Here is a 20649-nt window from a genome sequence, read left to right on the forward strand (position 1 = left end):
CATTTTACCTTCAAAGATAGGTGCTCCAAGACTAACAACAAATAAGGTTGCTAAAAGCACAGAGAATTTCATAACGGCGAAGTCTTTCTTTTGCTTGTGTGCAAAGATTATCAAAAAGTCCAACTTTGAGCTTGTAATTGAACATTTTTGATTTAGACCGGTTTTTATAGCTTCGAAATGTAATTATCAATTCTTATTATGTAGCAACCACTCGAGTGAGATCACTTTTCCCAAGGGAAATTTATTGTTGTTATGAATGTCATTAAAATGTTTAAATACACCCATGATAATTCAAACTAAAGGGTAGATGTAGGACAGGTTTCAAAAGAATGAACCTTGTTTTTTGTGGTGGCTAAACAAAAAGATCTTGATTTGATTCTGCAGTCCGCAAGAATTCCTCTTGTTTTATTAATATTTTTGGTATTGATCTAACTTCTCAAAATACGAAAGGGGTTTCTTTTCTTAACGGTATACCCTACATAAATAATAATAAACGTCATTAAATATGTAAGAAAATGAAGAAAACTTAGAATGGGTAGAAATAACGGAAACTAGTTGTATACCGTTAGCGAACACTTACTCATTCAAAAAATCAACAACAATTTGCCTGCCACTACTGCCAGCTACCATCATTGTGTTACAGATAGATAGAGATAATACAGAATAGTCGGTAGCGCGTGGAATAATCCAAGGACTTGCCTGTTCTTTGTATATCTCATGTCGTGTTTCCGTAGCAGGACGTTTTTTGCATAGAAAAAGAATACGGGTATTATTAAGATATTTTCCATAAATCCACAGTGTTCTCCATCCTTCATATATCGCGCCTAATGTGTGCAATATACAGCTGCATTTCCCGTCCTTTTACTAACGGATTAAGCACGGATGTTTCTCTTGTAAATACTAGGTTAGCCGACGCCGCACGTCTGGTGGAGCGCATCGTAAAGTTAGGTACGCCGTTTCCCACTCTAGGTGGAAAGCGTATTGCATTTTTACTTTATGTAGCACATCTGTTGAGTTAGCTAAAACTGTGTATCCCGCAATAGCAAGTTATAGCCTCATATAGGGCGGTCGTAGCAATAAAAGAGCGTGAAAGTTCCTTTCGTGAAAAATTGAATTGCAATTTCTGTTAAATATAAACACAAGCTAATGTTGCCGTGTCACAGAATTAAGTTAAAAGCTTTGGCTTCATGTTCCTTTGTCTGCACTTCAAGTCCGCACAAAGTCAGGGTTCATTATTGCTGTATTACGCGCGAGTGATTACAATAATTTTGTGAACTATATCGCGTATGTTATTTGGAGCTTCAAGATTTCTGGCGTGATAAAAACTTCCTGCCTCGTTAGCACACTATCAAACGTCACGTAGTGAGGTCGCTTTAGGCATGCAGTTATACTGACTGAAGAGCAGATAAATCCACACGGATACGAGAATTGGCTTTTCCAATGCAAACATCCGCTTATTCTCTTGTTGTAATTACAGACCCTTCAAAATACTCGCAATTACCTATTAGCAGTAAAGTATTACATCAGTATTGTACAGTACGGGGTGTTTTTTTGTTTCATTTATTTCATTTTTATTTCATCACGTGGGTAACGTAATTAGAATCTGCATTTGGTGTAACTAGGTAATCCATAACTGTCATTTACATATGGCAAAAGTTAAAGTGTTAATGACCCTTTTAAATAAAATATGTTTGACGTCGTCAATGCAATATTTATTTATGGGGGTAACACACCCATCATGCACAATGTAATTAGCAAAGTGGAATGTAATTGAACCTGGCAATTTGCAAAATTTTTTATTAAGCAGGGTTCTTATGAGAAAAACTAAGCTGGGAATAGTATGAAAGCAGTGGCTGCCAAAGCTAAGCGTAAGTAAAATTTCACACAATTGAAAGAAGAAGGAAAAATATAATACTTAAAAAAAGTTTCCGACCTGATATATACAAGATTTTTAAAATAACTTAGCCCAATAACTGCTTTGTTAAAGTGATGGAAGACAAATCAATATTTATCAGGAAATTTTAGAGACACTCAAGAGCTTTAGGTTTTTTCAATAAGCAATGACACAGAGGTAGATAAGTTGCTATTCTTATTGTTAAGTACACAAAAGTGAAAACGCTGTTATTCATATTATTGTTATTATCCAGAAGGTTGTCTTCGGTTATTAGTAGACATTTATCAGCATTGTATTTTTGTATTTAAATAACTGCCAGGATATTTTACGAGAATCATAACGCATATATTCAGTTAGATGGGGCTTTCTATCAAAAAAGTGTTTATTACAACTCTTTACTGGGCTGAAACAACTTTTCTTTGGAACCAGGTGTAAGTCGATTAAGCAGTTGTATCCACATTTTCCTCTTTTAATTTTTTTTATTACTGGAAATGGATAAAGTCTAAATGTTGGATTACAGGAACATTCATTTCTTTTTACATTGTGATCCTTACAAACAGATACCCCCTCTACCTTTTTAATTTATAAGCGCCATTTGCACAGTTAAACACAGCACAATGATAAGCCATAGTATATCAAAGGCAATTATAGGACAAAAATTGTAGCACTGAAACCGTTTTCCTTGAAAATTTCGTGCGCATGATAGCACCGATTTAAACCTTCTAAAACCTTGACTTTTGAAAATGGCGTATTTGGCGCAGTTTCATATCGAAATATTTTTGTAAACTTAAAATGCAGAATTTTTTAAAAAAGGCGCCTTACAACATCTTAAAACCAGTTCATTGTCCTGATGTTGTTGTTGCTAACTCAAATTTATTGTCATTTTTTCTATGCCATAAGTGGAAGAGGCTATCTTCTCTAAGAACTATTGATTGAGTATTCGGCTACGAACGTCGTTAAAACTAAAAATCATTTAGCTAGTAATTTTTTGATATTTCATTATTCACGGCTATTCACCAATATAATTCAATTATTTCGAACTTATCTTTAACCGAGGTTAATAATTTCATAGTGTATAATATGCAATACTTGCTACTTCATGTCGTCATCTTGGCATACAACCCCAACGTCAAAAATTTGTTTTTAATACAATAATAACTGATTACTCCGGGCTGTACCGCGAAATATCGCCCGAGGTTTAAGTCCCGACCGAGCTTGCGAGGTCGGTGCAATGATTTTATTTTTTGTACAGCAGGGGGTAATCGTTTATTATTGTATTTATTAACCGTCGAAGTTGGATAAAATTAAAAAAAGCAATTTTAGTTTAGTGTTCTTATATAATTCACTAGTACTACTTTTGTTAACACTCGAGGTCAACATTCAAAACATTCCTGTCTAAAAGCAAAAATTCTATTTAGAATTCGAAAGTCCCTAAAGAATAAAACTTTGTAAACAAAACATTACGATGTTCGACACGTACAGAATAATGTGTAAAGTTGAATGCGCAGCTAAAATATAGTTACAAATATTGAAAGTAGTTTTTATAACTAGCTAGGTAGCCAAGAAAAACGTGGGCTTTAACGAGCTTTGTATTAACTCGGTAACCACAAAGCTAAAGGAACAAATCTGAAAATGAGAGGAGACGTGTTTTGATTTCGTCGCCCTGTATTTAGTATTTTTGATAAGACTGGATATCAGCATCGCTTTTTATGGACAATGTAGATAGTTAACTAGCGTTGAAGAAGCATCCACACGGAAAGTTGCTGAATCTGGTTATTTCAACTGTTAAACTTGACATTGTTGTTGTGTTTATCCTATGAAAATGTTTTTACCGATAAATGCATTGTAGGAGTTAGATATATAATCATTTCCAATGCTAACTTGTTTTTCGTGCTTGTTTACATTTTAAGCTACCATTGCTCTAGACGACGGGCAATACCGCAAAATATCATCCCGTCGTCAAGAGCGCTAAGCAATCAGAATGCCTAAAAACCCGTATTGCCCGCTTAAAAATCCAGACGGTTAACATCTCCTACAGCGTCGTCTCAAATGCTGTAATTGTGACGTATGATCAATGTTGCACATGTTTTGTAAATATGAAAAAAGATTCGAGAAAGAAAAAGTCCATTTCAGAAACTAGAACTTTCCCATTTTTAGCACAGTCGTGTGACATATTATTTTTTAGAAACACATGTTAGCAAATACGATGAGGCAACATTATGATAAAGAAATGTAACTGCTCTCAGTGGATAGGAAATAAGACGCTTCTTCAACACACGATACTAAATTATCAGTTTTCTCTAGAAAAAACTCTAATTGAAAAAATTATTATTTACATTTATCTAGAAGACGTTTCATCCAATTTATCATTTCAGCCCCATTGCACATTCTATCTTTCTACACGCCTTCTTATTGTATCTTCCTGCACGTCCTCTGCACCGTCAAACTCATCTTCTGACGCCCCTTCTTCATCGTTGGAGTCATTTTCTGACGCGTCATCTACGTCGTCCGACATATTTTCTGAATCATTTTCTAAATCGTCGGCGTTTTCTTCTAACACGTCGTCTATGTCGTCCAACATATCTTCTGACGCGTCTTGCACATTAAGGTCGTATTCAACATTATCACTTGTATTTTCTGCATCATTGACGGATGATGCATCTTCTTGCGAGTTGTCTTTTTCAGAGTCTTCGGAAAAACTAAATGAGTCACCCCACCCATTGTTTAACTGTGCTGCTAAATCAATTGATTTATGTGTATCCGATTCAACAGCTGTGTTGTCACCATCTTAATGTTAAAACGAAGAAAACATTTTAATTCATACAAAAATACATACTTTAAACAAGAATATATTAGACTTACCAATCGCATCTTCAGCAAGTCTGTCAGTATTATATTCATCTGAAAAAGATATCGGAAAGGTTCTTAATATAATAATATATCTTTACATTCACACAGTTCTTTTATTATCGTTTATCTACCTTCATAGATCGGCGCTCCGAGACTGACAACAAATAAGGTTGCTAAAATCACAGCGAATTTCATAATACCCAAATCTTTTTTCTCCTTGCGTGCTCTATAGAAACGTCCAACCTTTTAATCTTTTAATAAATCATTTCTGATTTAAACCGGTATTTATAGCTTCGAAATCAATTCTTATTATGTGGTAATCGCTCGAGTGAAACAATATCTGCTCTTCCCAAGGGAAAGTTCTTGTTTCTTTAATTGCCATGCTATTTTAGATGGCCTTTCTCCGATTTCATTGTTCATTAAATATAATATTATTCTAACAATAACCGATAGAATGTTTCGTATGATCAATTATTATGTCAGGATACACCCATGATAATTCAAACTGTTGCAAAGGGTAGAGACAGGGAAGTTTTTAAAACAATAAAACATGTTTTGTGCGTTTGTACAAGGAATGATTCTTGACATGATTCTGCGGCCCACATGAATTTCTTTGGTTTTTGATAATTCTTTTGTTTTGGTTTAACTTATAAAATACAAATGTTCTCCTTTTATCAGGATAGCCTTTCAATAACCTTTTACTTTTTAACCACAGAAATGACAAAGATAACGAATTACAAGAATTCTACGCACATACATTCATTTTCACATTGCAGTACACTGAGAAAAATTTTCATGCCACCATTTATCTTTTAAGAGGTCTTGAATATGCCGAAAAATTAAAAAGTATAGAATTGTTAAAAATAACTGATATCAGTTGTATGCTAGATGAAATATGTTGACAATTGTTATCGGGAAGAAACTGCAGGAATTCGCCTATCCTAACTGGCAGTTACCATTTTAGGCTAACAAACAGACAGAAAGCGAGCATTATGAATTACAATAGTCGTTCACCAACGGAAATATCTACGGGGTCGAAAGTCCTTTATATATCGCATTTTGTGTTTCCGTAGCACGACTTTCTAACTCAGCGGAAAGTGCGCATACAGGCGATGGCTATTATTACTATCACTCACGCTAGTCGATAGCACCTCGATCAATCCAAGGATTCGTTTTTTCTTTTTGATATCTCATTAAGTGTTTTCACAGCAAGTATTTTTTCTTACCACCAGAGAAAGAGAATACGGGTATTATATAGAAAGTCTGCATCCCAAGATAAATCCACAGATTTTACCATCCTTTAAGTAAGCAATACGGTATAATTCCTAGGAAACAGCTACCGCTATTATTGTGTAACTTTCTGGTTCGCCCGTTGATATATTCCAGCCCTCAATTATTAACTCTTTTTCGCATAGACGGATATATTGATACTAGCTAGGTAACCCGACGATCAAGGTCAGCCGTTCCCCGGGTCCAGGTGGAGCATCTAATGCATCTATACTTTACGTCGCACATTTGTTGACTTAGTAGTTCAAACAAGGGCACATTTAAAGCCCAATATTTACTATTTTGTAGTAAACGACTCTCTAAACGACTTTCTCCAACTTTCTGAATTTGTTAAAAACCTTTTATTTTTTTCTCACCGAAAGCGTTCATATATTTTTCGAATCTTATGCCTTGTCGTATTTGCTTACATGTTTTTCTAAATACGCAATATAAGTAAGATTCTTGCGTCTTTGTCAAAATACGTTTAAGGTAGTAATCATAAAATAAGATACAAACAGGCCTTTTTTTTCTCGAATCCTTTTTTATCTTTACAAAACGTGCAACGTTGATCATACGTCACAACTACAACTTTTCAGACGAAGCTTAAACAAGAAAAGAGAAATATTTGTTTGACGTTGGGTCATCCACTTCATAATCAAGTGTCAAAAATTGGACACTATACACTGCAAGATTATTTAGTTCGGTGAATATAGGATTAAGTTATTTAGAAATCTTTTCCAATCATTATTATTATTATTTAAACCTTTTCTTTCTTGTAAGAAAATAATTGATCCATATTGGTGAGGAGCCATAAATTATAAAAATTCGTAGCTGAATGCTTAACCAAAGTGTTCCTAGAGTAGATAACCACTTCAACTTATTGCTTAGAAAAAGCGTCAAAGAAGTTGAGTTACCAACAAAAATATAAGCACCTCTATATTTTCATTAACCAAATGATTTATAATCTTTTGAAAAATTTCTTTAATTCTGTTTAACTGAAGCCCTCCGATGCAGATTAGTTGATAAATAACGTAATTATGAGTATGCGACATGAAACAACGTTTATTTGCTTGCGCCAAGTTGTAACACTTTGTATTCATTTTATCTGTAAATATTTTAACTCTGCATATTTTGTAGCTAACAGAAATTTACATGTCGATTTGGATTATACACTCTATCTTTGGGTGTGTAACAGATCTTCTCCTATTTCACGTTTTTTAAGTTAAATACAAAATTTGGCTGTCGTGTGCAGTAGTATGTATGATTTTAATTTAGTTTGGTATAACTTTTATCCTAGCTATTATCATTGTTTCTTTTTGTGTTATTATCGAAAATTTGATTTTTAATCAGCTGCACATGGGTTTGTGGCTGCTGGTATTGGCTGCAATAAAATTTTTAAAAAATATTTCCTATGCTCAATACAGTTACGTAGCCACAGGTTTTACTATAGTACAAACTTTGGAGAAAGTCTAATGTTTATTGATTCAAGGAGACAATAATTAACCTGAAATATTTAGCTAGGGTTTTGTTACCCACAATTCAACTGGTAACGACAGGCTTTAAGATGTGATTTTATTTAAACTGACAATAAATTTTTAAAAATTTTACGACAACTTTCATGTTTTAAATGCACGGGGTAACGACAGTATATGTTGTTATTCAAACCAAAGTTGCGATGAAGCTTTTTTGGAAAAAGGTGCTGTAACTCTATACTCTCAATAAGCAGGCTTTGATTCACGGCAACCTGCCGCCAGCCGCTTTACCATGCGGTCAAATCACACGGTTGAGTCAAAATCAATTTTTCACTATTATGCTTGACATATACTTATGCACAAATGACTGTTCTTGTCTATCCTTAAGATTGCCCAACATCGCCTGATCGTTGTCTAAATAAACAAACACTAAAAATAGTCCTATTTTTAGCTATTGCGATACAACAATCCACGTGCTAACTTTGGTATATATTTTTACAAACATATTTGCGTATATCTAAGTGTTTTTAAACTCCAAGTTTAACGAAAAGTAAATTAATTGAAGAAAAACACATTAAACATTTTGCATCAATTACTTAATCATTATTTAAAATGGCACCGCAAACTGCAGTAAAATGCTGACTAACATATTAATACAAGTCCACATGGTTATATAACACAAATTTCAGATAATTCATTAGGTTAATGACACTGTTATGACAGTAAACTACAATCGCGGACAAAAATATTGAGACTAAGGCAGTTTTTTACTCGCTATCCAAATATGGCCAAATCAGTCAAATAATCAAAACTCTGCAGCCGGCAGGCTGCAAAGTCGCCACTTTTGCACACAAGTAAGTTGCTAGTCACATTCTTTAGCACGCCCTCACACCGAAAAAATCACGTCGGGGACCACGACGGCCCCAAAATTCGTGATTAATAGCCTTGCTGACGGCAGCAACAATTAGCACATTTTAAGAATTTTGTATTTACCAAAGTCCTAAGTCCACTATGAACATTGACAAATGAATTTGACAAGTTCAAGATGTGTGAATCTAATATAGAATGAGCCTACGCAATTACTTGTGGTGGCAAACTTCGAAATTCGTTGTCTTGTCCCAACATATTGTGACCACGATTGTAGCTACAACCCAAACTTTTTTTAGTTGGCAGTTGCTGTAGTTATAACATAGCAACTTCAATATTAAAACATTTGCCAGCCGATAAGTGACGTTTTATTTTCAATCGATGATTTGATACCTTTTGTCATTTATAACTTGAAATATTGGTAAAGGTAAATATTCTTTAGTCTTAAGTCTTTTCGTCTTAGTCTTCGCTATCTCTGAAAAAATTTATCACTTATCACCAGCTGTTTTATTTAGGCCTATTATTCTGTAGCGCAAATAGGAGCTTTAGATAAACTTCATACAGATAAAATTCTTTTTGCGAGATTCTCATTAACTGGAGGGAGCTAAGCAAGCCATCATGAACCTGTGACAGGAGAAAGAAGACTTTTTTTTATTGAGATATAACACTACTAATGTAGCTATTTACAACCCACTTAAAATACCTAAAACACATTCTTATTTGAGGAAGTATAAAGCATAGTGTTTCATCTTTTATAAATTTCACACATTTGCCTTAATCACTGTCATTCCGTTTTAACTACACTTGAATGACCAACGCAAGAAAATATTATATGGTTACAATCTGTAAGAAAGAAAAACGTACATCAATAACTAAATAGACAAGCAGAGAAGTTGGAGTAGTTGGAACAACGATATTTTTCATCATATTTGATTTTATCAGAAAACAATGAGGAAAACAATTTTCTTGGTTGCGATTTTCTGTTTATTACTGATATCGCAGTTGCAGTTTCAGCATGCCGAGTCGCATTGAAACACCGGAGACACTTTCGAATAAGAAAATCAAAAGTACGTCTTAGACTTCGAATTCCTCCAAAAAATTTTTTATATCGATGGCGATACATCTGTAAAAAATTCTGTTGGGAAAGGTGTATTCGAGTTTGTAAGTGGGAAAGACGATATGCGTGCAGCGAATAAAACTGTGGACATTGAAAATTACGTACATTTATGTTTACATTGTAAATTTGAATTAAGGTTAAAATTGTTTTTTTGGAATTTATCCAAATATACATTCACTAATAAGATAACCGTTTTATTAACAATATTAAATGATGATGTGTTTCACACAATCCGCAGGAATGTGTGTTTTGCTTAGCCTTTCTTCGTCTGGGAATAAAAATAAACAAGTTGGTGAATATTTTACGCGGAGCCAAATCATGTGAGAGATTACATAAGACACTAGCCGAGGCGGTAAAAAAAAATTTTATAAAGCGGGTTGACAATGATTTTAAAAGAATGTATTAAGATCTAGTGCTCATAATGTTGTATTTATTAAAGTGCAGTTACGTGTAGCTTAAGATAAACATATTTGATATTCCTGTACAAGTTACCGACTCACACCTTAGGCGGCTGGTGTGTGGAAACAAAACTTCGAGAACGACAAGTTGCTTGTTTATTGGCAAGTTCGATTTCCTTGCTTTTCTCAAAAGTTTTTCTCGCTAATCATGTGCGGTTTAACAGATTCGTCTAACCATGGATTTGGTTTTCCTTTCACTTTTCTCGTTACAAATGGTGCATGACGGTCGAAAACATTGTTGAGAATATTTGTAAACAAAATAACTGCATTATCCACATCCGTTTCATGTAAGACAGAATGCTAATCATTTGATTGAAGTTCTTTGACGAGTTCTTGATGGTCATAACGTGCAAAGTCTCTCATTCGTTTGTAAATCCGTTTGTATTTTGTGTAATTGATTTTACCAACGCAGATGACCATGTCGTGATCGCTGATAGACAATGGAATAACTTCGGTTTTAACAATGTTCTCTTTATTATTTGAAAAGATGTCGATCAATGTAGAAGAATTAATTGTGACACGGGTAGGAGATTTGATCTACTGTACAATGCCATTAAATGTCAACGTTTGGTTATATTCTCATTATCTTGTCTTATGAGGTAATAGCTTTTCTCAAAAGTTTTTCTCGCTAATCATGTGCGGTTTAACAGATTCGTCTAACCATGGATTTGGTTTTCCTTTCACTTTTCTCGTTACAAATGGTGCATGACGGTCGAAAACATTGTTGAGAATATTTGTAAACAAAATAACTGCATTATCCACATCCGTTTCATGTAAGACAGAATGCTAATCATTTGATTGAAGTTCTTTGACGAGTTCTTGATGGTCATAACGTGCAAAGTCCCTCATTCGTTTGTAAATCCGTTTGTATTTTGTGTAATTGATTTTGCCAACGCAGATGACCATGTCGTGATCGCTGATAGACAATAGAATAACTTCGGTTTTAACAATGTTCTCTTTATTATTTGAAAAGATGTCGATCAATGTAGAAGAATTAATTGTGACACGGGTAGGAGATTTGATCTACTGTACAATGCCATTTAATGTCAACGTTTTGTTATATTCTCATTATCTTGTCTTATGAGGTAATAGGTGTTTAAATCCCCAAGGAGTATGACTTCTTTTGATTCCTTTCTTGCTTGTAACAACTGTTCATTCAATACATCACTGAAATCTTTCGTGAAATAATTTGAACTTTTTGATGGACTGTAATGTGACGTCAAGAGAGCATTTTTTGCGTTTGAGAAAATGAATTCGATCCACAAACTTTCAACATTTTCCCGTTCTGATTCGCTTCTCCTTTTCAGTTTTACTTTCTCTTTAATGTACATAGCCACCCCCCACCACGACCTTTAGTTCTTTCACGTCTTACGAAAGTCTGAAATTTTGTATACTATGTCATTATCCATTTAATAATTAGTTAAAAAGGATAACTTTAAATTAGTTGAGTTATTTTTTTGAGAAAATATTTCCAATAGCTAACTAGATAAAATGTTTCTTTGGAAAAGAAGGTTTTTCTTCACAACTTACATTTTGTGTTGAACTTATACCCTATCTATCGGACACATCTCTTTTTTTGCGTTTTTTTCTACAACGTACGCCTCCATAAAGTCGTGACAGTTGTTGTTGTACAAATGCTGCGCAACAATGTTTATGCCAATATGGACCGTATATGACTTAAAATTGTTATAATGTAAATGCTGTTTGCTAATTATTAGTGGTACTTTTATGATATGCGTTGGAGACGGTCACACGTGAATTCTGTGAGTTTGAAAGTGAAACAATAACTTAAACAACACTAATTTTACCACGTTATTTGCTCTCAAAAAGGAGATATGTAGGCGTTTAAGTTTTTCATTAGACATATTCTTGTTGTAAAAATTAACTATCCGCAACGTGTCAGTATGGTCTTTACTTATGGGAAAATAAAAGTTTGTCAACTTTTTGGCCAGCACATTCAAACTTTTAGCGCCAATATTCCTTTTGCTTTACTCATGAATTCACAGTCGACAGAAGAAAATTAAAAATTAGTAATTTTTTTGAAAGAGCGTGTTAATTAATTGGAGAGGGTGCAATTTTTTTCATTAACTGTTGATGTTGCTTCTACAGACGCAGTCAATGTCTTTCACTTGTTCTGACTCACACTTTGAAGAATACACATTTCTTTTTGTTTTCCCAATCGTACTGAAAGCAAATCTGCCTAAATAGAAGTTTAATAAAAATGAATTGGTGTTTTCTTTAATATGCTAATATTTTCCAAAATTTGATGTTGTCCTCCACCAAACAATTAGGTTACTAAGAGTATATAAGAAGCTTAAGAACCTGTTATGCTTTCAACTGCGGCAAAAGGAAGATATAGGCGCTTGTGTTGATTCTTTTCAAGTATCAGTATTTTTATTTACATTAATTTAGAAAACATTATCTAATTTACCAAGCGACCTATTCATATTGACTTTTTCTTCTTCCCACTATATTTGCTTTCGTTTAAGACTTCTTTGTTGACCCCTTCCTCAATCGTCTGACTCATCTTCTGGCGCGTCTCCTACATCGTCAAATTCACCTTCTAGTGCGTTTTCTACGTCGTCGGACACATCTTCTGGCGCGTTTTCTACATCGTCGGACGCATCTTCTGACGCGTCTTCTATATCGTCGGATTCATTTTCCGACGCCCCTTCTTCATCGTTGGAGTCATTTTCTGACGCGTCATCTACGGCGTCCGACATATCTTCTGAATCATTTTCTAAATTGTCGGCATTTTCTTCTAACACGTCGTCTACGTCGTCCAACATATCTTCTGACGCGTCTTGCACATCAAGGTCGTATTCAACATTATCACTTGTATTTTCTGCATCATTGACGGATGATGCATCTTCTTGCGAGTCTTCGGAAAAACTAAATGAGTCACCCCATCCATTGTTTAACTGATCTGACTCACGTGCTGCTAAATCAATTGATTTATGTGTATCAGATTCAACAGCTGCGTTGCCACCATCTTGATTGTAAAACGAGAGAAACATTTTGAATTATACAAGAATACATACTTTAAACAAGAATATATTAGACTTACCAATTTCGTCTTCAGCAAGTCTGTCAGTGTTATATTCATCTAAAAAAGAAATCGAAAAGGTTCTTAACATAATATATGTCTTTACATTCACACCGTTCTTTTAATAACTTCTATCTACCTTTATAGATAGGCGCTCCGAGACTGACAACAAATAAGGTTGCTAAAATCACAGCGAATTTCATAATACCCAAATCTTTCTTTTCCTTGTGTGCTTTATAGAAACGTCCAACCTTTTAAGCTTGTAATGGAGCTTTTCTGATTTGAACTGGTATTTATAGCTTCGAAATCAATACTTATTATGTGGTAATCGCTCGAGTGAAACAGTTTCTGCTCATCTCAAGGGAAAAGTCTTGTTTCTTTAAATGATCTTTCTCCATTTTCATTGTTTATCAAATATAATGTAATCCCAACAATAGATTATAGAATGTTTCATGTTATCGATTATAGTCGTGATACACCCATGATAATTCAAACTATTGCAAAGGGTAGATACAGGGAAGTTTTTAAAACAATAAAACGTGTTTTGTGCGTTTGTGAAAGAGCTATTCTTGACATGATTGTGCGGGCCGCGTGAATCTCTATGTATTTTGATAATTCTTTCGTTTTGGTTTAACTTATAAAAATACAAAATGTTCTCTTTTTATCAGGATAACCTACTTTTTAACTTTGCCACATTAATGACGATGATATCAAATTACAACACATCTAGGAACATGCGTTTATTTTGTAAGAATTTGCGTCTCACCATTTATCCTTTAAGATGTAATTTAATATGTGGAAAAATTAAAAAGTATAAAATTGTTAAAAATAACAGAATTTGGTTCTATGCCTCATGAAATATGTGAACAATTTTCATCGAAAAAAACTGCAGGAATGCGCCTATCTCAAATGGCAGTTACCATTCTTGGCTTACAGACAGACAGCGAGCATTATGATTTGCAATAGTCATTTACCAGCGAAAATATCTACGGGGTCGTTGGTCCTTCACATATCGCATTTTTTGTTTTCGTGGAACGACTTTCTAACTCAGCGGAGAGTGTGCGTAGAGACAGACAGGCGATGGCTATTATTATGACTTACGGTAGTCGGTAGCACGTGGGTCAATCCAAGGATTCGCTCTTTCTTTTTGATATTACGTGTTTCCACAGAAGAGGCGTTTTATTTTATTTCACCGAAAGCGTTTACCTTTCTTTTCAAAACTTATGCCTTGTCGTATTTGCTAACATGTTTTTCTAAATACGCAAGATAAATAAGATTCTTGCACCTTTGGTCAAAATACATTTAAGGTAGTAATCATAAATTAAGATATGTCATAATACTGTGCTAGAGAGGAGAAAGTTTTTAGTTTTTGAAACTATATGAAACACATTCAGTAAACAGACTTTATCTTTCTCAAATCCTTTTTCTTTTTCATATTTACAAAACATGCTCAACGTTGATCATACGTCACAACTACAACTTTTGAGACGAAGCTTGAGAAGAGAAGAAAAACAAATGTTTGACGTTGGAGTTGTAAAATGTCATCTACTCCATGATGATGTAATCATGTTCTTTGTTTGAATTAGAATCAAGCTTAATTAAACCTCTCAGGCTAGTTGAATAGAACCGGCGTTCTTATTTGGTTGTGGTTGCGATTTTTAAGATTCCACTATTTTTCCTAATATGTTATGTCTATTGTTGAAGCTTTCACATCAACATCCGTCCATCCTTTTGGAATGGTTTCCATTAGAGTCCGAAATCGTTGTCCAGCAGTTGTCGTGCAGCTGTTGTGGAGATGGTCCTACAATATTTGTTGTACAGCATCTCTTGTGTCTCTTTGTTTGTTATGATGCTGCTGCTCTCTTCCAGTGACAGCTGTCAGCTTGCACAATTGCATAATTACACTACAGCAGAAAAAAATGGCAGCTATGTTGAATCTGCAAGGTGCAGAATATTTCCGCCATTATCAAATTGAATCTTTTATTTACGAAAATAATTTGCGGTTTTCTCTTTTATTTGTTGCTACTGACACACGACCGAAGTGAGATAAGTTTGCATAATGAAATTCCGAATTTTCCGTAAGTTGTTTTAGGGTTTTAAATTTCAACAGGGGATATTCAAATTAAAATGTAATCCAAGATGTAAAATAAACAAACGCAATAAATTTTGATCTGTCAAGATTTCTATAAATGCTTCTCAAGTAAAATTGACAAAAATAAGTATTCTGACTTTTCCCGAAAATTTCCGAAAATCAAAAATAATGAGCCTATTCTACGAAGTTGTACCGAGTTCTGTTTCCCTTTTCTGGTCCTTGATATCACAATTCGTTTGAAAATTTTCTTAGAAAATCTGTTGACAAATGGCAGATGTTCGCAAAGAAGAAAATAAGCCACAAAAAATGTCCTTGGAAGAGACGATTTAAAGAACATTGATTGAAAGTTGGCCACACCTGAGACTATAAACTCAAAGACAGTTGGTTAACAAATAAATCCAACAAGAACGATAAAAATAGAAAGTAAACTCGACAAAACAGATGGCTTGGTGGTAGATACTGAGGAGGCGATAAAAATGCTAAGTATTTGACGAATCAACCTTACATATGACAAAACGCAATATTTAACTTGGTTGCAAAATTCAGAAAATAATATTCTGCTATAAATGTTGGACCAAAAATATATATACAATATATTAAAGTTACAATAAATGTATAACAATTTTCAATAAATTGTTAATAGGTTAAAAAATAAATAAAGAAATTAAGTAACAGAGTGCCTAGAGAAGTGTAGCTGAAGAAGAAAAAAGCTAAATAAGCAAGACGTAAAACACTAGAAGTACAGACTTTTCCAAACACTCCACGTACTCTTATTATTAAAAGGATTGTTAGTCCTGAAAGCAAAGCTAGCAAACTCTGCCTCCCTACTAGACCGGGGTAATAATGAAGATAGTTATAGAAATCTGTTAAGAAATACGTGAAATCTACTGATCAGAATAGAAAAATTGTGTACAAGCAGTAAAAACACAAAATGTAAAACAGATTGGTTTTTGAGAAACACATCTAAATCAACAAAAATAATTTCATTCAGCATGTCGTATATTGCCATTACCCATCAATCTCCCGCAAAAAGGTTATGAAACACATCAAAATTTAGAAAATTCAGTCATTTCAGTGCAAACAGTCATCGCCCATTAGATTACAAAATCAGAAACAAAACAATAGTAAATAACTTAACAAACACACTTGTCGCCCTTGTAAAGTGCACAGGTAATGTGAAAAAAATTATAGATGAATTCCAGCGTGACGTCATTTGTTTACTTTTTAGCGGTAAGCTCCTTGGCTCTGGCTTTTGCGTGGCAGGAAAAAAGATGCTAGGATTTGGTGAAGAAAGGTCTTTTATTGTGGATTTGTTCTAACGGGGACATCGTTGGGGTTATAAACTATTATCAAGTGTCGGTTGATGCCTTCTGATTTATTTGAATTCATTAAATGTCGTAAGAATGTCTTCGTTTGAAGGAAGAACTGATAATTACTTTGCTTCACCTAGCACCACAATCTTTTTCCCTGCCATGCAAATGGCAAAGCCGAAATAGCTTACCACTGAAAATGTAAACAACAGAATTCATCTAAACTCTATGGGCATAAAAATACATCCTACAATCCTGCAAAAGTTCAAGTCTTTGAGGGATTTTGTAGGTAGGTAGCTAGATTGTTATATCATAATTCGTGCTCATAAAAGAAGAGAAATTTGGAAACTATGGAGTTAGCTATAGATAATTAAAAAAGAGGAATAACAACAGCAGTCATAGGTTAGAGCTAGGTATGGGATGGGGAGCTGGACTTGGAGGCTAGCATTAGCTAGCTAACACTAGCTAAGACACCCAGTTTAATATGCTTAAACTGTGAACACTTAGCTAAAACTAAAGCTAGCTATTTATGCTTAGTAAAACACATATAAAGAGAGAAGCAATAGTAATGAAAAATTAATAACATTACAGTTAAAAAAACCAACGTTCTCCGTTTTTAAGTCAGCCAGCACCTTTATGTAGCATTTACGCGCCAGGGCACATGAATTAATGCAAAAAAAAAAATGTAAACAAATATAGCTACATACGCGGTAAAATATAAAACTGTGGCTTTTCCTGGAAAATGCGAGTCTATTTGCTTCAGCGACATAAAAACCAAACGTCTAAAAATATCAAAGTTCTTACTATTTGTGATTTCAAATCCACTTCAAACTCTAGCCTTTGTTTTCTACTTCTCACTTTTTTTTTCTACTTCTTCACTTGGACTTTTTTCTTTTTTAATATGCTTTTTTGAACCACTTATTTTACTTTTTTCAAGATCGTTCTTTTGTGGGTTTTTTTGGTAGCGAGAGGACACCATTTTTCGAAAGTTAGCCGTTAAATTTATTTCAGCAAATCAAATTGAGTCGTTTTCATCACGTGATGTAACCAAAGTAAACCCGCTAGCAAAATGGACATAATTTTTTCGGCGACTTCAGAGAGAATTTCGGCAACATCAAAGGAAAATGACGATATCAACTTTGCCTGTCTCAGACACACTGAACTGGCGTATCATTATATAGATTATGTATTATTATATTATGCATCCTGGCCTTAAGATAATAATATCAAGCCGATGTATAATACTTATATTGACATAAATAAATATTTTTTGACATAATTAACAATTTATGTTAATATATTTTACAATAAAAATTATTTCCGTGGCCCTCTTACGCTTCTATAGTTTCTGGGTTGGATTCATGATACAGTAGACTCTCGATATAACGAACCTCCGATATAACAAACACTTCAATTTAACGAACCAAAGCTCGTTTCCCTTGGACTATCCCTTAAGAAACTCTTATAAATTCCCTCCATATAACAAACCCCCAATATAACTAACCTTCGATTTAGCGAACCTAATTTTCCGTCCCCCGCATCAATAAAACCTCTATATAACGAACTCAAAGTAAAATACGACAAACACACACATACAATGTTTTCAATGTTTTTACACCACGTAGATAGCACTTTACTTACAGAAAAAAGAAAAACGCAATGCAATGTCATTCTAATTGAGTGATTCGAACCAGAACATTCGATGTTCAAATCTAAACACTAAGTCCAAACAAAATGCAAAAAGCTATGAAAACTTTAAGGTGAAGAAGGCAAATTAAAACAGCAAGTGAATGAAAATAAAGCGAGTAAATATCTCTATAAACGACGCAGAAAATTGCGCAGGGCAAAAGTACAAACAAATCATCATTGAGGAATATGGTGTCAAGAAAAACACTGTCTTGACCTGGATTGCAAAAAAAAAGAAAAATAACCGAAGCCTATCAATCAGTTCAAATCAACTCCCGTCAAAAAAAATGAAAAAGAGTACTAACAACGACCTTGATGAAGCTCTCTTTCTATGATTTAAAAACACGCGTTCACAAAATACTCCTGTCAACGAAATTATTATCAAGGAAGCAGCTATCTCTCTTTCCAACAGCCTAGACTTTCTTGACTTCAAAGCTTCCGAGATTAGCTGGATAAATGGAAGCAGAGACATGTGTAACCTTCAAAGCTGTTTCAGGAGAAGAGAATAGTGTTACTCCTGAAATGACAGCAAGCTGGTAAGAGACATACTTCCCAAAAATGTTGTCATGGTACAGGTTCAAAGGTATATACAACGCTGACAAATTTGGTCTGTACTACCAAGAAATCCCAGATAAATCTTTTCACGCCAAAGGAAGCCGTTGATATGTTGTTAAGCCTAGCAATGTAAGAATTAATGGATTAGCAGCCGGAAATGCAAGCGTAGAAAAATTGCCTCTGTTTGCTATAAGAAGATCTGCAAAGCCCAATGTTTCAAGGGAACTAAGAACTCATCTTGTCGCTATCGGTCCCAAAAGAAAAGCTGGATGGATGGCCTCTGTTTATAGAGTGGGTTAGGGAGATGAATCGAAAGTTGGATGCCCAAGACAGAAAGGTAGCCGTAATTAGATAACTGGCCTGCTAATCCTACTGTCGAAGGTCTACACGCTATTGAGTTAATCTTCCTGCCACCGAACACGACATCTAAAACCCGACCAATGGATCAAGGTGTGATCAGAAGTTTGAAAGCATATTATCATCACTAACTCGTTAAACAATTTATAACGAGTGTTGACGGGGAATTTCCTCCAGAAAGGTCAACATTCTAGAAGCAATGACTTTAATCGTTGCAGCTTGGGAGTGTGTTACACTAGAAGAGCTGTTTAACTGTTATAAGAAAGCAGACTTAAGTCAAGGAGCACAAATACACAGCCAATCGGGAGAGGACACATTTAAACTACTTGCTGCTCAGATGGAGGATATCCGCAACAGTTGTGAAGACGACGATAAATCTTGAATTGACGTCACGGTCAGCACTTACGTTTTTTCATATATACGGACGCAGAAGAATGTCTACAAAAACTTTTTGAAAAAATTAATTCACTTCACCCCCATATCAAATTTACTTTTACCTATTCTAGGAATAAAATTAATTTTTTGGACTCCTACGTACATGTAGGAAAAGATCGAAAGCTTTATTCTAGTTTATACACTCAACCCACAGATACATTTCGCCTCCTCCACTACAATTCCTTCCACCCAACATTTACGAAATCCTCCATTATATACTCCTGATCCCTAAGATACAGAATGCTTATTACCAAGGATGATATGCTCAAAAAAGCATTAAAAAATTTGGAGGGGGTCCTTACAAACCGAGGATACCCCAAAAAACTAATACAAGAAAACATAAAAAAATGAAAGACTTATCACAAAAGGATGTACTCTATGACGATACAACTAAAACAGAGAATACTCAAAGATATCTAGTTTTCCTGACACACTATTCCAAGGACAATGCTAAATCATAAATATTATTTATAAGCATTGGCATCTTACAGAGAATGACTAAGAACTCAATAAACTCTGACCTGAATCTCCCATTATTGCAACTATGCAACATAAGAATATCAAGGATTTACTTGTCAAGGCAAGGATTGTTTAAGCTCCCGATTATCTGGGTCTCACTAGCAAACTCCAAATTTTCAAGATTATTATTTTCTATAACACGAACCACCTACCAATCCTTTCGTATTTACATAACTAGATATCATGCTAGAACAGATGGGTTATCATATCTCCTGTAAGAAACACCCCTCTCTCTTTTTAGGCCCCATTCCAACACGTTGCTTGCCTCGGAGATATGGATCCCTCGACATTAGCACATACATCTTCGTTATCAATGGAATTAGAAATTGTGATGCGATAACCTACTATCATGTTGGTAAAATTAAACAATGACGTAACAATAATGCCGAAATATTGTAAATCCACTACTGTTCAACATTGACGTTTGTTTTGCTAAACCAGTACCAAATAAGTTATGACGCTGGGTTAGACAACAATACGAAACACCCATTGCGAAACACCTGGGAAACAGAGATATTGCGATTTTTTGTACTAAAACGACATAGGAACGCAGCTAAGCTAACCGCAACCACTGTGGATGTTTTACCGAAGTAACCCACTGCAATGCCGGCTGTATACCTATTATATAGAAACACAACCAATCACCACTACCACGTTTTCCGGATCAAATAAAATGGATATTATTCTTTTGTAACGAATTAACATGTTATGCGCAATACATTTTA

The 20649-nt window shown here is 34.5% G+C and overlaps 2 protein-coding genes across 5 annotated transcripts in view; both read right to left on the reverse strand.

Moving 5' to 3' along the window:
* The window catches only part of LOC130647095 (germ cell nuclear acidic protein-like), a 1018-nt gene extending 863 nt beyond the window's left edge, over nucleotides 1–155 (reverse strand). For both annotated transcript variants that reach the window (XM_057452826.1, XM_057452825.1), the window contains exon 1: nucleotides 9–155. In XM_057452826.1, the coding sequence (XP_057308809.1) occupies nucleotides 9–72 (64 nt within the window). In that variant the 5' untranslated portion in view covers nucleotides 73–155. The remainder of the gene's footprint in view (nucleotides 1–8) is intronic.
* Nucleotides 156–4159: 4004 nt separating this feature from the next.
* On the reverse strand, nucleotides 4160–13248 carry LOC130647529 (coiled-coil domain-containing protein 1-like). Of its 3 annotated transcripts, none has more exons than XM_057453414.1 (3): nucleotides 13110–13247; nucleotides 4757–4795; nucleotides 4160–4681 (listed from the first exon to the last, which is right to left on the reverse strand). In XM_057453414.1, exons 1-3 carry the CDS (start codon nucleotides 13171–13173, stop codon nucleotides 4284–4286), a joined length of 501 nt encoding a protein of 166 aa, XP_057309397.1. In that variant the 5' UTR covers nucleotides 13174–13247; the 3' UTR covers nucleotides 4160–4283. The 3 variants fall into 3 exon arrangements, with proteins under 3 accessions (XP_057309397.1, XP_057309396.1, XP_057309395.1); XM_057453413.1 differs by lacking the exon at nucleotides 13110–13247 and adding an exon at nucleotides 4876–5012; XM_057453412.1 differs by lacking the exons at nucleotides 4160–4681; nucleotides 4757–4795 and adding exons at nucleotides 12288–12916; nucleotides 12992–13030 and having other exon boundaries at nucleotides 13110–13248.
* Between the last annotated feature and the right edge of the window lie 7401 nt (nucleotides 13249–20649).

The sequence above is a fragment of the Hydractinia symbiolongicarpus genome, chromosome 6, assembly GCF_029227915.1.
Source record: "Hydractinia symbiolongicarpus strain clone_291-10 chromosome 6, HSymV2.1, whole genome shotgun sequence".
In the NCBI taxonomy this organism is placed as follows: Eukaryota; Metazoa; Cnidaria; class Hydrozoa; order Anthoathecata; family Hydractiniidae; genus Hydractinia; species Hydractinia symbiolongicarpus.

Excerpts from the sequence above, each read along its gene's own strand:
- LOC130647529 (XM_057453412.1), bottom strand. The coding sequence starts at position 13,173 with ATGAAATTCGCTGTGATTTTAGCAACCTTATTTGTTGTCAGTCTCGGA. Across the intron at positions 13,031-13,109 it reads CGGAGCGCCTATCTATAAAG|ATGAATATAACACTGACAGA; the intron begins GTAGATAGAAGT and ends TTTCTTTTTTAG. Across the intron at positions 12,917-12,991 it reads ACTTGCTGAAGACGAAATTG|ATGGTGGCAACGCAGCTGTT; the intron begins GTAAGTCTAATA and ends TTTACAATCAAG.